At 39.5% G+C, this 17,422-nt stretch overlaps 1 protein-coding gene across 1 annotated transcript in view; it reads right to left on the reverse strand.

The window, feature by feature from the left end:
- BEND5 (BEN domain containing 5) overlaps window positions 1–16,726 on the reverse strand; it is a 728,817-nt gene extending 712,091 nt beyond the window's left edge. Inside the window, exons 1-2 of the mRNA XM_081009445.1 lie at window positions 16,168–16,726; window positions 8,591–8,713 (exon numbers count right to left, since the gene is read on the reverse strand). Coding sequence (XP_080865571.1) covers window positions 8,591–8,713; window positions 16,168–16,261 — 217 coding nt within the window. The 5' untranslated portion in view covers window positions 16,262–16,726. The remainder of the gene's footprint in view (window positions 1–8,590; window positions 8,714–16,167) is intronic.
- Window positions 16,727–17,422: the final 696 nt, after the last annotated feature.

Below are 17,422 nucleotides of genomic sequence, written 5' to 3' on the forward strand. Positions count from 1 at the left end.
GCCTCCACCAAAAAGGCCCCTTATTGTGTTGCCACCCTCCAAACCTCTTGGGGAGGGGGAACATTGAGAAGGGCCTCAAACTTGTGTGCAGGGTCCAGGTCGTTTTGTATGGAGAGAGGTGGTCCTTAATGTATTGAAGTCCTGAGCCATGTAAGACTTTATAGGTCAACATGAGCACTTTGAATTGGGCCCGGAAACTACCAGTAGTTACTACCAGTAACTACTACCAGTGCAGTTGGGCCAGGATACAGAGCTATGAGGGCATATTGCTACATGGCAAGCCCCCATCCCACCCCCATTTAATTATTTAACTTTAAGAAAACTATGCATAAAGTGCTTGAGTTTGGGTGATTTCAGAATTAGGAAAAGAGCAGGTAGCAATGTTGAGAGCTGCCATATATTTCTTTGCACAGACAGCTGACTTGATAGCAACTGGTAGAGGAGTCTTGAAGTCCTTGATGGAGTTCCTTGCTGATGTCAGCAGCAGTTTTGGCTGTCTTGACCATGGATTTATATCATATGAGGTTTATATCATTCTGAGAACTGTAGATTTATGTTATGAGGTTACCTGAGCTGACCAACCTCATGTAGGGAACTGGCGTAGCAGCTAGTAACATAATCAACAGAGAACACAAGCTCTTACAAAGAAAATGAAACACAATATATCCCATACATTAGTATTTGAAGGAAAAACATTGTTATCATCAGCTGATCCCAAACGTATGACAGGAAAAGAGGGGATAGCATGGTAGGATAAGATTAAAGCACCCACATTTGCTCAAAGAAAAAATGCAAACAATTCTGAGCACACAGGAATTATATCTGAAAATACTGAAAGACTGGCAAGATTATTTAAGGATAGCAAAGGGAAAAACAGAGTGCCTATATTTTAACAACAACAACATGGAGACAGGGGTTTACATTTAACTTGATTTCTATCTTCAGGAAATTATTACACATTTCAAAAAAACTTCAAGGAAGCAGCCTGTCAAGGGAAAAGGTGGGGCACAATAACAACAACAACAACAGTGGTAAAATAATCTGTTCATATTTACTGCAAAGCCTGCCCCAAAGTCTTGTGATGCCTAATAATATAATAAAACAAATATAAAATCCAATTTAAAATGATAAATAAACAATCTTTTAACAGCTACAATGTTAGCTTCAAAATCTTGCTAAAGAGAAATCCTAAATACCAACTTTCAATTTAAAACACTTTCAAAACTTGCCAAAGGTAGAACTTTGTAGAATTTTAAAAGACAGAGAATTCTATCACTGTGCAGCAGCTTCTGGGGCCTACTTATCATACCCTCCAACATTTATCTGATGAAAATAGGGACAGCCCATTCCATAATGATAATTTTTATTTATTCCCCCCACATCTTACTGGGTTGCCCCAGCCACTCTGGGCAGCTTCCAATAACATAATAAAACATTAAACATTTTTAAAAAAATTTCCCTATACAAGATTGCCTTCAGACAGCTTGGGAGTTGAATAACTCCATACCCTCCAATATTTCTCTGGTGAAAATAGGTACGTCCTAAGGAAAAGCAGGACTTTTTGGGATCAAATCAGAAACCGGAATGGCTTCTCTAAATCAAGGATGTCCCAGGTATACAGTGGTGCCTCGCAAGACGAAATTAATTCGTTCTGCGAGTTTTTTCGTCTTGCGGTTTTTTCGTCTTGCGAAGCACGGTGTCGGAAAAGTTTTGGAAAAGCTTCAAAAATCACCAAAGTCTTCAAAAACCTCAAAAAAGGCTACCACACCGCGTGCTATGAGTTGCTCCTCGAAGTCAAGTCGCAACTGTATTAACGGTTTTAAGAAAAAGGAAACAAACTTGCAAGACGTTTCCGTCTTGCGAAGCAAGCCCATAGGGAAAATCGTCTTGCGAAGCAACTCAAAAAACCAAAAACCCTTTCGTTTTGCGAGTTTTCCATCTTGCGAGGCATTCGTCTTGCGAGGTACCACTGTATAGGGACACTTGGAGCCAGATGGGCAGGGTATAAATTATTACTATTATTATTATTATTATTAACTGCAAAGTGTCTATATGTTTGTTTAGTTGTGTCATCCATAAATACATATTAATGATTTAAACACTCACATGTAGAAATGTCAGCGGATTTCAGTCCAGTTCACAATTTGCTGAAGTGCACCCTCATCTGTCCCATTGAACCAGACCTCAGGAAAAAACCTAGATTTGTGGTTTATTCTGCAGAGCTATCAAGAAAGCTAGTTTGACTACACGTAGTACTTATACGGTGAACTAAGTACTGCTATCTTGCTTTAACAAAGTAAATACCATACAGCTTCAAAGTATGGTACCTCCACAACATTAAGTAAAAATGGATTTTTAAATGGTGCAGAAAATTACCGCACTTCCTGTATACTTGCAAACACAAAGCCACACACACAAACACACACAAACACACATCGCCCCCACTCCCAAGACCCCTTTTGTGCATTGAATCATACAGGAATCGATGTGTGGTCACTTCCTGCACTATTTTTAATTGTCAAGTTGCAAGAAAACCCCAGACTCATATTGTGAATCTGAGCACTGAAACACCTTTATACTAAAAAGCTGTAAGAATAAGTACCTGTGATGGGAAATGGGAAATGGATTGTACACTTCAAACATATTTGCTGAGAAATTACAGAGAAACAGCAAAGAGGCTTAGCAGCTGCTGATAAAAAAATAACAAGACTCAGTTACTAATGCGAAGAATGGCTTTGCTTGAGTCCCATGAATGGCAGATCCTCCCATTTTCTGGAATCCCAGATTTCTGGAAGGTATCCCGATTTCTGATTTGATCCCAGAATGTCATGCTTTTCTTTAGGATGTCCCTATTTTCAGTGGAGAAATATTGATGGGTATGGTAGGACATCCCTTTTTCATCAGAGAAATGTTGGAGGTTATGGAGATAAGGAACTATACAACTTTTAGAAGATACCTGAGGTATGTTTAATGTTTTATTATGTTTTTATATGCGTTGAAAGCCACCCAGAGTGGCTAGGGCAACCCCGTCAGAAGGGCAGGGTATAAATATTGTCATCATCATCATCATTATTGAATAAAGGTAAAGGGACCCCTGACCATTAGGTCCAGTCGTGGCCAACTCTGGGGTTGCGGTGCTCATCTCGCTTTATTGGCCGAGGGAGCCGGCGTACAGCTTCCAGGTCAATAGGATGTCCCTATTTTCATCGGAGAAATGTTGGAGAGTATGGAATGACACTTGCACTGAAGAAGAGAAAAAGAATGTTCTTGATGGTGCAATAGCAGATGAAACCACAACAATGAAATGGATATGACACAAATTACCTTTTGGTATATGAACAAGCGTGATAATAATGTTTAATTTGGACACAAAATACCTTCAACATGAGCAAGCTTCCAACTGTACTTCCAGGGAGCAGGAATGGTGGATTGACTACCAAGTAAATACATTCACACTAAAAACAATTCTTTAAAATACACAGTGTTTGTGATGTCAAAAGTCCAACTACAGCAGACACCACAGAAAACAAATAATTCTTCCTAGGTGCAATTCAGACTATTAATCTGTTGCAAAATGCTACCATATAAAAAAAAAACCTTTATATATTGTAGTAATTTACCTCCACTTTGTGTCATTATAGTTGATCCCAAAGTTCCCACTAGCTTTAGCAAGACCATGCAGCTATAATAGATGGTGTGCACCCAGTTTGTTTTTAAGAAATACAAACCCTAAATCAAAATTAGCATGGTAAAGGCTAAACCTAGAATGCAATTAGACCACTGAACAGAATCAATAAAGGCAAACGTGAAGAGTTATGTGCCTAATCAGAGGAATTTTATGTGCTTAACCAGTGGAATATTATGCTTCAAAGGTAACATTTTGTATTCAAATGAATTTTGAGCTTATCAGGAAAGATGTTAATAAATTATTTCCCTCTGAGTCTCATTACAGAGCATGTTCATCTTGAAATAGAGTAAAATTGCTGATTTTGCAGCAACAAATCTTCCTAAATAGGTTCTCTAACCAATATAATTTAAAGAAATAGAAAATATGGACCATTGTTTATTTCATGAAACCTGCCCAAAATGTATCTGTAGACTGCAGACAGCTAAGTCATGCAATGGGTCCCAATTACTCACTTTTGACTTTTGAACATCTCTTAAAAACTTTTTATGTTGCTAGGTCTAAGTGGCTTTTTAAAATTTACTTGAGTAGCTAGACATTTTAATGATTGTTATGTACAGCCTTTTAATGGTTTTGTATGCTTTTCTATTATTCATTACTTGAAGAATTCCTATTGCACTTTTCAGGTAGACATCACAAAATGGTTTACATAAAATTATTACAACAACCAGCATCATTTTAAAAAAAGAATCACCCACAATAGAATTATTATTATTATTATTATTATTATTATTATTATTATTTTATTGCTTATTCCCCACCCATCTGTCTGGGTTGCCCCAACACTCTGAACAGTTTCCAACATAATATAAAAACACAGTGAAACATCAAACATTTAAAATTTCCTGATAAAAGGCTGCCTTCAGATGTCTTCAGAAAGTTGTGAAGTTTTTTTTAATCTGTTTGACAACTGATGGGACAGCGTTCCACAGGGTTGGCGCCACTACCAAGAAGGCCCTCTGCCTGGTTCCCTGTAACTCCAATTCCCACAGTGAGGGAACCACCAGAAGGTCCTTAGAGCTAGATCTCAATGTGCAGACTTGACAATGGGAGTGAAGCTCTCCTTCAGGCACAGCAGCCAACTCCTAGGGGACAAGGTCCCTTCAGCCCTCACAATAATATATTTGAGGGGGCCACCCCCACCCCCCAGTTCATGGGCACTGCCATTTGAATGATGCGCATGTGCCACATCATGTGATCAATTATGTGGGACGGGTATTACCTGTTAGGGCTTTAAAGGTCAGCATGAACACTGAATTGTGCTCTGAAACGTATTGGGAGCCAATGCAGATCTTTTAGGACCCGTGTTTTATGGTCCTGGAGGCCACTCCCAGTCACCAGTCTGGCAGTCTCATTCTGTATTAGTTGTAGTTTCTGAGTCACCCTCAAAGAAAGCCCCACAGAGTGCATTGCAGTAGTCCAAGCAGAACATAACCATAGCATGCATAATTCTTGCATGTTAAGAAAAAGCTGTCACATTGCTTCTTCTCCCCTGCCCCTGCTCTCATGGAAAGATAGCCCTTCAAATGTCCCTATGGGGACGGTTAGGGGGAGGGAAAGGTCTATTGCTTTTATTATAAAAAAATATAAATGAGTAAATAAATTCAGTGCTCTGGTCTGATTGTGGTGATACAAATAGCAATTTCAAGAGAACAGAAAATGGTTTAACATATCAAAAAGGTTATAAAGTATTCAATTTTTTCAAAAATCATTTCCTGAACAAATGTTTTCATTATCTAGGAATTTTAAAATAAAAGCATTATTCTTCCCCCTTTTTATTCCTACACAAGTGTTGCCAGAATATGTCTCATAAAATACTTATGAGCAGTGATTTTAATAGCATATTATCATCTTTCAGGTAGTTACTAAAATTAAATGAAGACTGAGTCACAACCAATCTTTACATTTCCTTCCCCATTTCCAGTTTTTTAATTAGCTTCCACTGTATCTATTATGCTATACATAGGCACAAATATATTACACAGTCCAAATGAACATGAACAATTCAAAATAAACACTGCTATATTTATTGGAATATTCACCATCAATATACATGCAAACCACTTAAGAGTTTAACTATAAGTAGAATATAAATTATCCAAATAAAATAACAATAACTGCACATGCACATTTATTTCTGTGATTGTATGTATTTTCAAGTGAAGTGTGTTATGGATTTCTTGATGCAAAACGTGTGTTTCTTCATGGTGCTTACATGAGCCACAGTTTTCACTTAGAGAATTACTTAGGAACCCCAAAGGTCATATAATCCAACCCCCTGAAATGCAGGAATCAAAGATAAAGATCTCTGGCAAATGACCATCCAAACTCTGTTTTGAAACCTCCAACACAGGAGTGTCCACCACCTTCTGAGGTAGCCCATTCCACTCTTGAACAGCTCTTACTGTCAGAAAGTTTTTCCTAATGTTTAGTTGGAATCTCCTTTAAATTTCATTGGTCTCAAATTTTATTGAAACAGGCTATGACAAATATCTAGTTTAGATCTATATCCTCCACATCCTATCCTGCTGTTTGACTGTGGAATGGACACCCTCAGAAGATAGTAGAATCTCCTTCATTGAAGGTTTTTAAGCAGATGGTCGGATGTCCATCTGCCATGGATACTTTAGTTAAGATTCCTGCATTGCAGGAGGTTGGACTAGATGGCCCTCAGGATTGCTTCCAACTCTACAATTCTATGATTCTGTGATACACACAAAGTGAGATTATATAATAACAGTGTAAGTTCTATCTTACACTGAAATAATAAAACATCAGGCATCTGGAAACAGGATGAGTTTCTACAAAAAAATAGTTATAAAACAATTTCCTTGAGTAGCGGTTGCAATATTTGTCAACCATCATAACAATATCTTCAACCTACTACTATAAGGATATCTATCAACGGCATTGATGTAACATTTTAAGCTAAAAATGATTATCGTTAGGACACACTCAGTCAAAATGATGTGATGCTACCCACAATAAGCTTGTTTTTCATGTGTGTATGTGTGAATAGATACATAGAAAAGTCTATGCAGTTATTCAAACCTAAATAACCAATTTTGTCCAAAACTATTTTTCAAGTGTTGCCCACTAAGATATGGAGGGTTGTGCCTGCATTAAAATTTCAAACAACATTTGATGTTTATACAGTATTTCTGAGTGCTCAGAGTAATTTATATAAATGCTCGTCAAACAGCTGCAAGAATTCTGCATATGCTGGGTGGGAAGGCTGTGCTTGAGATTGTCTAGAGACACCTATTGAGTTCAAGGCTATGAACAAGAGACACCCCACAATTCTAGAATCCACAGTTCTAATACTGACTAAAAATTGCATGCAAACACATGTAACAGAATGCTACTTCTCAAAAAGGATAGGAACCAAATGATATCTAGAGCAAGTACAAAAAGGGGAGTGGATAACATTTTTGTTGCCCACAATGGGTGAGGAAAGGGTGCACTTTGAACATTTAGTTGCTGTTGTTGGTCCCTCAGATTCTTTGCTTCTATTATAATTGCTTTCAAAACAAAAATATAGCTAGTTAACTTTGTCATGTGTACTGCCCAACAAAAGATAGGTCATATTCTAGAGATTATAACAGCACCTAGCTGTATTAACTAGTTTAAACGTGCAACATTGTTTATCACTTTACTATTATATAGATAAAATGGATAAATACAAGTTAGAAGATGACTGAAGGTTACTTACCATTTTAAAGTTAACAAGCTGGAAAAAAATGAACCTTTACAAAGGCCAACTATTTTCAACATCATTACGGAGTATTTTGAAAGCACTCTGTTCTGAGCAGAAGTATCAAAACTAAAACTTATGACCTAACCAATACTTATTTATGACCCCCAATCCATTATGTTCAAATAGGGCAAAGAGACAACATTCCACTTTAGAAGCTGCAAGAGTTTTCTGGAAGAAATAAACTAAATGTCAGAAAAATAATTTCATGAAACCTCTACCTCACAAGTAAAACACTAATAAGTGTTCAGAGTTGCAAAACATTTTAGTCATATATCTCTCAAAGATGTCAACTGAAGTCAAAATGGAAAACACCTTGCAAAATAACACCTAGAGAGCTGAAGAACAGTCAACTACACTACTCCCTATGGACATAGAAATCTGTCCTATACTATACTTGTCATTCTAGACCACTAATGAATACTGCAACTGGAAAGAGAGTTCACCTCTGATTTTTTAAACCAACAATATAAAGGACTGAACCTAGGACTTTCTGTTTACAAAGCATGAACAATGTTCCTTGTCCTGTGAATATTTATATAGAAAAGACTGGATAAAACCATTCTAGACAAAACCAATTTTATCTTGTTCTTGCAAACATCTAGGACTAAGGATTGACCCATCCTTTTCTGTGGGTCTTTAAAAAGATTTACTCTGCTGCTACAACCTGCTGGGTGACATGGCATCTCACTTTCTTCCTGTTAGTAATGAATTATGAAAGAATTATTTTGAGGTTATTGTATTATTTCTGATTATGAAACTGTTTTAAATTGTATATACATGGAGGTATGAAGGATAGCAATGCATTGCTGATGTATTTATTCTCTTGAAGTTTTGTCATGGTTTAAGAGTAACATATAGAGAAAAGTATAACAGAAATGAAATGATGATGACAGTGGCCAGAATAATTCATCAGTGTTCCATATCTCTAGATTATGTCCACAGTAGTACAAGTCTGTCTATGCATGTTGAAGCAACATTCAACACATGATGTATACATTGGCAACATCCAAAACAATAGACTAATGGAAATCAGTTCACCAAGTATGCAATTCTTGGTTATCACTGTTTATAAACGTTTTGTGTTCTAAGCTGGCAAGTTCATAGATGTCTGCAACATCTTATTGTTTTATAAACAACATTATACTTACCACTCTCAAAGCAGGCATCAAATATGAGATGTCCCTTTTTCGGTTGTCCAAAATACCCTGGTGGAACAGCAGTGCATTTGTTTAAGTTTCCTGTGATAATTTCATCTATTCCTATGTCACTACCTGTTGGAATAAAAATAAGTTAATTAGATATTATTGTAAACTTGATACCAAAATAGAACACAGAGATTATCTTCCTTTGCAGTTTTAATAGTTTGTACAGGTGATGAAACATAATATTCACTCATATGCTATGATGTTTTCCAAGTATATTCTATAATAGTATCTGATAAACAGCATTTCCCAGTAGCAATGAGATTTCAGGAGCTAATGATCTGGCAATGGCAATTACCTTGCCTCAACAACCCCCAATAACAGGTGGTCTAGAAACAAGGCCTTATTAGATAATGTCTTTTGCATAGGACCCCATCAACATGTGTGAGGCTAATTATTATTTAGAATAGACCCACAGTTGCACTGCAGAGCATGAAGTTCAGAGCTTTCCCTAAAGAGACAGTCTCATCATATATTATAAACATTTTCCACAGCAAGACACTGTGGTAACCTGATCACCATCTCCCAGATCAGATGGCCAGCAAATTCAACCAGTGAATTGTGCACTAGATAAGGTGGTACACAAACATTAAAACAGAGCTCCTACAATGGGCTTTAAAATTCACAGCTGCCATGCACAGTAACTTCAGTGGACTGCTAATGGTGGCTAGTGTACTGTAATAGGGAATGGATCCAAGCATTTGTGCACCCCTATGCTGGAATCCTATGAATTTTGTTCTAACCAAATGAACTGATAATGGAATAATACACATAGGGTTCATCCATATCACTGCATAAAATTGCTAAAATTCCAATCATGGTCAAATAAGTACAGCCATGGGAGACCTCTTTTTCCATCTGCTGGTCAGCCAACATATGGCTGCAGCATGCAGCCCTCTACTTACTTACATTAACTATTTTCTTCTCCCTTTGTAATCAAGAACTCACATTCTCAAATGATTCAGAGTCCTAACTGGGAATGTTGATTTCAGAAAAACATATACTGGGTTAATTTGACACACTGCTTTTATCGTGTAAATATATAGTTACATTTATATTCAATTATGTGGGGAAATCAACTTTTAATTTAAAATGAACACATACGCTTTTGGTTAGAAATTAGTGGATTACCTAATTCATTCCTCTAATGTTTCACAAATGCTCCTTGTGCACATGTGCATAGGTAAAACACTATACAAATAGAATCTTGGTTTAATCATATACACAATCACACAATATTTTATCAATACATGTGTGCACAGCAGTAATAAAACATGAAGGAACTGAAAGCTGCAGCAAACAGTGCATGCATAGCAGTTGTTTGTAAAAAAATAAAAAATAAAATAGAAACAAACAAAACAGAGCAGGATTTCTAATGCATTAGCTCCACTTTGCTAGCACAACTAACTCCAAATGAAGACAATTCTGAAAGCATCCCTAAACCCAGGCAAATTATCTGGGAGTTCATATCTATGGAAAGCATAGTATTTCCTTTAAGAAAACTGTGGTGATTTTCCTACTTGCTTGCTCTCAAAATACCAAACCTGATGCACAGATGCCAACATCAATTGCTCTACCAAAAATTATTTTTCAACATCAGTAAAAGCAAGAGTGTAGCACAATTACTTTCAATACTTCTGAGACTGATTACTTTTATATCCTCTTCAAATTAGAATTTGGAAAGACTTTGATATCTGTTAGTTTTTGTTTAACCAAGTTAGTTAGGTAAATATAATGCATGGTTTCTTTGCAGCAAACCTAGCACCTCTTTAATGAAATCACTTGAGAAATTGGTCATTTGTGTTTTATTTTATCTAGCTCATACTTATTATAACATCACTACACTTTTCTGTAAAAGAAAAATCCAAACTACAGTAGTCTAATCTGACAAAGAATGTAACATTTCCTTCTGCAGAGAGTGTACAGCAAAGTAGACTTTAATAGGACTAAATCAGAAAGAACTGCTATTGCTAAACTATTACTCTCGCCAAAGTCTGCAATCGCCAGTCTTTTCCTTAATCTTTGGAAAAGAAAAGTGGTTTAAAATAGCAAAAAGACAGGGCAAATTATCCTAAAATGTACTTTACTGAAAACACTGAGAAGTGCTTAAGTCTGCATGGTATTCAGGAACAGAGCTTGAAACACTGTGTTCTTTAGCAATATGAATGAAACTGTTTCAAGGGCCAGTTGTTGTACATAACTGTTCCTCTGAGTAAGTTAACCCTACATATTTTTTACAGGGTCTGACTCAACACTATCCCTCCAGATTGTGCCTCAGAGGTGAAGACCTAGCACCATTGGAAAGATGGTTGAAGAGGTTATTTTCTCTGGGCAGGACTTATGAATCATCCCACATCTAACTCAAGGGTGGGAGATCTTTTTTCTGTAAAGGACCATACAGTGGTACCTCGGGTTACAGACGCTTCAGGTTACAGACTCCGCTAACCCAGAAATAGTACCTTGGGTTAAGAACTTTGCTTCAGGATGAGAACAGAAATTGTGCGGTGGTGGTGCGGCAGCAGTGGGAGGCCCCATTAGCTAAAGTGGTACCTCAGGTTAAGAACAGTTTCAGGTTAAGAACGGACCTCCAGAACGAATTAAGTTCCCGAGGTACCACTGTATTCCCTTTGGGTAATCTGTAAGGGCCTGCTTTCCAGCAGCAAGAAGGTTCATTTCCCTTTTCCATAGTCATATCTTCAAGAGAAGGGATTCAAGGGAAGGAGGAATTTAGTATTTGCCCTAAGCTAATTTAAGATGTTGTTTAGGATCAGCAAATGATAACAATACAAGCAGAAGTAAATCCCAGAGGTCAATTTAACTTACTCTCATGTACAATGAATATGATCTCAACCTTAATATGTTAACAGTAGGTACAAAGCATTATCCAGTTTAGATTCCTTTATAACATTACTTCCAGAAGGCTAACTGCATTAGTGTAGCCACAACAACAATTTTGTTAGTTCACATTAAAGACTACATATTATGGGATATACTTTTGTGGATCAGAGCCCACTTTATCAGATGCATGTAATGCTGTTCTCAGTTGGCAGGTAAATATACAAAGGGGTGGGTGTGGGTTTGTGGGTGCCAGATGATGGGCATAACCAAGGGAGGGCAGCGGGGCAGCTTCCCCCTCCCCCGAGCCACAAAAATTATTGAAAAGCATTGAAAGTACTCAGTTAACTGAGGTTCTACACACACACCCCAGCAGAAGCCAGCCTCCCAACCCAAGTGTGCCCCTCTTAATGTCACCGATTTGGTGGTATCTTTACCCGTGATTTTTTTTTTTTAAAAATCCTAACAAAAATCCTATGCCTATGTGCCAGGCCCCTCTAATCCTTGGACCCAGCAAGTGTTAAAAGCTAATCAGGTTAGGCTAGCTTCCTGAACCCCTGGATCCAGCAAGTGTTAAAATACAAACCAGGTTAGCTTCCTCATGAGGTGACTGCCTGGGGGATGGGCCAACAAGGGAAACAAAGGAATGGAGCTCTGTGGGGCTGCTCCCCCAGCCTGAAGTTAGTGAGAAGGACAAAAGGCAGAGTTTAGAGCTGAGTTTGCAGTGTTGTGGGCCAGAAGCAAAGCAGCAAGCACAGAGAACGAGCCACGCTGTGACTAAGGAAGAAATAAGACCCATTTGGGGTGTTAATGCGGTGAACACCTCCATCACAGGCTTAGGGTGTAATAAACCATGTATCATAAACACCCATGGTCTCTGCTGTGCCTCATTTCCAAAAGGAAACACAAACCTTGGGTAAGGGCCGAGAACCCCTGGAATCTTGCACCACTCAGCAATTGGGGTGGCTGGCGTGCAACAACACATACACAAAAGAAAACTGAATTCAGTAGCTTTATCTAGAAATTGGAGAAAATGTTCCTCTGAGAATAAAATAGAATCTTCAGGTAGTATAAAATCCTTTCCCTCCAGTTTAGGATCCCACTGTTGAATAGCTAAATTCAATAATTTATATTATGCCATTTGAAGATGGTGGTACAAGTTTTGTTACTTTTTTCTACACCCATGTGGACAGAACCTACCAACTAAAGATAACATTTGATGCAGCTGATGAAGTGTACTTCAGCCCATAAAAGTTTATGCCTTAATAAATTTGTTAGTCCTTAATGTGCCACAAGACTCTTTGCTGTTGTTTTTATACAACAAAACAATCTAGCCAGCAGAGTTTACCACTTCAAAGGAACAATGAAACATTAAGATAAGGGAGGGTAAATGTGTGGCTTGAAAAGTTCCAACAGGTTTGGAAAGTATCCCAAATGATAGCCAGACAAGAGGACAGATGTCAGTTACTTTGAAATCCACATTTCTTATGGTTGTTACTACCCCTACTGCAACTACAAAAATCAGCTGGTTTAAAAAGTTACTTACTTGGTGAAAATTAGATCCCCAGACTGTTACTGGCCTCACAAGAGGCCTTTTTTGTTTTGAGTGAGAGAGGGATAAATAAGAATGTCAGTCCCTATAGGCAACAATCCAGACTTTGTCCCTTCTTCTGACCAGTCTATAATCCCTGCACACTGTGCTGTTTACAATAGTAGTTTCCAAAATCCTAGTTCTGGCTATCATTTTATTGTTATTTATTTCCTTATATGCTTCCTATGTGGTATTTCAAAGAAATTTACACTATAATAAATATATAAATATTTAAAACAGATACATATATATAAATAGTTAAAAACAATTGTGTGTCTGTCTATCTATTTATCTATCTATCTAGTTTAAAATAAAAACAACATATACTTAAAATCAATTTCCAATACAGATACCAGCTAGTACTGTGTTTCTGTGTGATGCATGGATACTATAAAACACATGGACACAAAATCTATGGAAGGTAACAAAGTACAATTTCACATAAGGAGACATGGTGTCCAGGAGAGTACAACTAGCAGACACTGAGAGTAGTAATACACAAAGAAGGTAACTTCCCCAGCAAGGTATCAAACCAAGAAGATCTTCTTTAGATCTTCCTGAAATGATGGAGAACCTATGGCTCCCCAATGTTGTTGGATTACAACTCCCACCACCCTTGACCATTAGCTATGCTGGCTGGTGCTGATGAGAGTTGATGTGCAACCACATCTAGAGTCATAGATTCACTATTCTTGCTATAAAGGCTGCAGCAGAGATGGAGAGGAGAGAAAGCACACCACCATCATCTCTGCTGACAAGCCAGCTCCTATTTCTATCAATTGTCATCTAGCAGCAGACATTTCACCATGATGCAAAAGAAATTAAAAGGTTCACTCCATTAGCTCTGCTCTGAGGTACCAGAAACTATGTTTCCCACTCCTCACATTATCTCCATTTCAAGTGGTCCTTACAAAACCTTCTGCTTGACTTTGCTTTTTTCCTCCTCCCTTCCAGACACATTTCCTTTTGTGTCATGTCATTAAGATGATAAGCCTGAGTGCAGGGACTGTCTTATTACTGATCTTTGTAAGTCTCTCTGGGAACCTTTTTTGGCTGAAGAGCAGGTTAAAAATGCTTCAGATAAATAAATCAAAGTCTTGATTCCACAAGCAAAATGTCAATCTTCTTCCATATGATAAAAGAAAGTGAGCTGCTACCAAAAACAGGCTTCAAGCAGTATACTCCCACAAGTCTCTTTTAAAAGACAGCATCATGAAACTCATCCCTGTATAACTGAGGTGGAGTATGACCTCACTGCAGGTAGACTGTGTTCTCCGCTTTATTTTTTTAAAAAAATCCAAAGAAACTGCAGATAACTAAAGTTCTACCCCCACTTCAAGTTAATGAAATTCTAAGACATTCCTCCAAATGTGAAGGAGAATAGCCCTGATATATAGCAACTACAAAAAGTGCCAAAGTGTCATGTTAACACTGCTATGCTTAATTGGCACTGTAGGGCAATGCTTACCTCAGTAGAATGAGAAGGAAATTATTTAAAAGCACATAATAGCAATGAATGGGGAAACTGCACTACAATAATGGCCTAGACACAGTCAAAGAGGTCCCAGTGACACTCATACAACTGCATTCTATATACAGCTTTCACAATTTACATGGTATTGGGGGAAAACCTCTATAATTCCAGCACACAAAACACAATATTCTATTGCAAGGAAAATGCAATAGCCCCACAAAAGAAGTGTTATCTTGGTAAAATAGATTAGATCCCCTTGAAATATGGGACTCTCTCTACATTTACTGCACATGTCGATATCATTTTTAAGGGCCCAACTCACCTCCCTTGCTTCAGATTTTTTTTTTACAAAAAATGAAAATCTATTTTATGTACAGTGATGTAAGATCTGAACAAAGCTCTTTAGGGTGCAGTCCTGCAGACATTAACCTTTGAACAAAGCAGGACTTACCGGTATTTCTAAATAGACATGTCAAGGATTGTGGTGTCTGCCAGTTTGATATTCTAATATACATCTAGAAATGTAAACTGTACTAAATTAGTGAAATACGTGGGGCCTTCGAGAAAAACTAGAATTCAGGAGGGTCAAAATGCATTTTATTCATGGCAGCATAGGTATGATTAGGCACTGCTCCCAAAGCGTGAAGATGGTGCAAAATAGATCTGATGCTAAATATGAGATTTACAAAGTTGTGTGAACAGCTCTCCTCCCTCTCATGCTTTTACTAATTTTCACACCTCTTTGCATATTTATATGCAGCACCCAACAGAGCAAGATGTCTTTCTCTCATTCAAAATGCCCTAGTCTGGCGTACTTCAACAGGACCCCCACGGTTCGTGGTTAACCCTCCCCGGTCCGCGTGCCGGGTAGTTGATAGGAGCCAATGCCTAAGGCCAATACCTTTCAAACCTGTAATCAATAAAGTTGTGGCCTATTTATGCCCATTAACCTTAAATAATGTGTCCAGTGTCTTCATTTCACATGGGGGAGGGGTCTAGCCACGCAATCAAACTCCTCCAGAGTGGGCTGCGATTTCTGAAGGACGGAGCAACCCTAAACATGTTTGCTCAGCTCCCCTGTACGTCTCCACAGGATTGCAATCCCAGCCGATCCCCGAATTGCTTTTCTGGCTGTTTTCCGGCCCTCGTCGACTCCCCACCACCATTACCTCATACCTTGTGAAATGTGCCCTAAACCTCCCTGCGCCCTAAACCTCCGTTCTCCTCAGCTGGGTGTTTGTGCTTAGGCTAGCGGGGGCCTCCTTTTCTGCCTCACCAAAGTGGGGTCTGACCCCTCAGATATCCCCTTTATGAGCAGGCTTCCTTCCGACCCCTGCATTCCAGCAGGGCGACGCTTCCCTTGCCTTCTGGGCTGGGCTTCCGCACACAGCTCCTCCTGTCCCCCCACAAGGTCGTCCCCCGCCAAAGCCTCAGCGGGGCCCCAAGTTCCCTCGGTGGTTCCCTCCGCCAAGGCCGCACCTCCCTGCCGCCTAAACCAGGGCTGTTTCCACCGCCCGTCGCTCGCTTCCATAGACTCCAGCCAGCTCTTCCCGCCTTCGCCTCCCTCGCCCCCCGCCCCTCAACCCCACGCCGCCCGGGACTGCTGCTAGAAGAATAACTGACCCGTTTCTGCCGTCTTGCTCCTCTCCGCCATGTTTGTTTTCATCCCTTCATTCCCTCCCCCTCCCTCCGCGAGACGCTGTCCGGACGTCACCATGGCAACGCACGTCACAGCCAGGGGAGTCCCCCTTTTCTTTTGCTCCTCCTGGAAAGCTGAGCGGCGCGAGGGAGGGGAAAGGGGTTAGCAAGAGCCCAGAGAGGCGACGGCGACCAGTTCCAGGCGACTCTCTGAGGAAGGCTCATGTCCAAAGGCACGCTGGCGCGGGAGGGAATAAGCCCCCTTAAAGCACAGTGGAGGTTTCTTGCAAGTAAACATGCCACAGGATCGAGCCGCGTGGCTAAATATCTGTGCCTAAGCTTTGCCATGCTTGCTCGGACGTTAAGCCCTACTGAGTTCAACAGGAATTTCGCACGCATCACCCGAACTGCACGATAACCCTTTCCGAATATACCCTGTGCTTGGGGTTTAAGGGACGAAACTCCAGTCATAGGCGCCAACTCTGTAGGGCTGAGGAATCCGGATGTATGTATAAGCTAAACAAACTATAGCTTATGGCCCCGGTCTCTTGGGGCCCCCCAAAAATTTTAAAGGACAAAAAAACCTGGATGTACATTTCCAAAATATAAGATAAAAAACAAATAAAATAAAACCTACATACAGCAACAGTGTTTTGTGTTGTGTAGGCTCCTATGATGTTAGTAATGGGCCCCGCCTGCTAGCCTGCTCCCTAAAATATCATTGGTTTGCATGTTTCTATATATGTATAGGGTGCCTACATTCTGCAAGTGCAAATGTCTTTAGATACCTGTTAGGTCCATAAATTACCATATAGTATATATTCAACACAAGAAAACAGCGACAATTTGTTGTTGACAAAGGACAGCTGGATATATAAAGGGCCCCATTACCTTCAGTAGCTTAGGGTCTCATGAAAGCTAAATCTGGCCCTGGGTTTAGGGGACTAAACTCCAGTCATAGGCACCAACTCTATAGGGCTGAGGTGTCTTCAGCCCCTCCCATGAGCCCCCCATTTCTGTTGGGATGGGGCTGAGCCCCCATTCTTGAGGGAGCAGAGGAGGCCGAGCGTGACAGTCATGCACATGACTCACATTGGGGCCCCCCTAAATCCAGGGCACCCCTCCCACCATGTTGCTGCCCCCACCTGCTCACACCTGCCATCGGCACCGTCGCTCCCCAGCCAAAGTTGATGGGCATTGCCATTCAATATTTATATACTTATATATCTGTCACATAGTT

This window comes from Podarcis pityusensis (genome assembly GCF_964106645.2).
Source record: "Podarcis pityusensis genome assembly, chromosome: 6".
Classification (NCBI taxonomy): Eukaryota; Metazoa; Chordata; class Lepidosauria; order Squamata; family Lacertidae; genus Podarcis; species Podarcis pityusensis.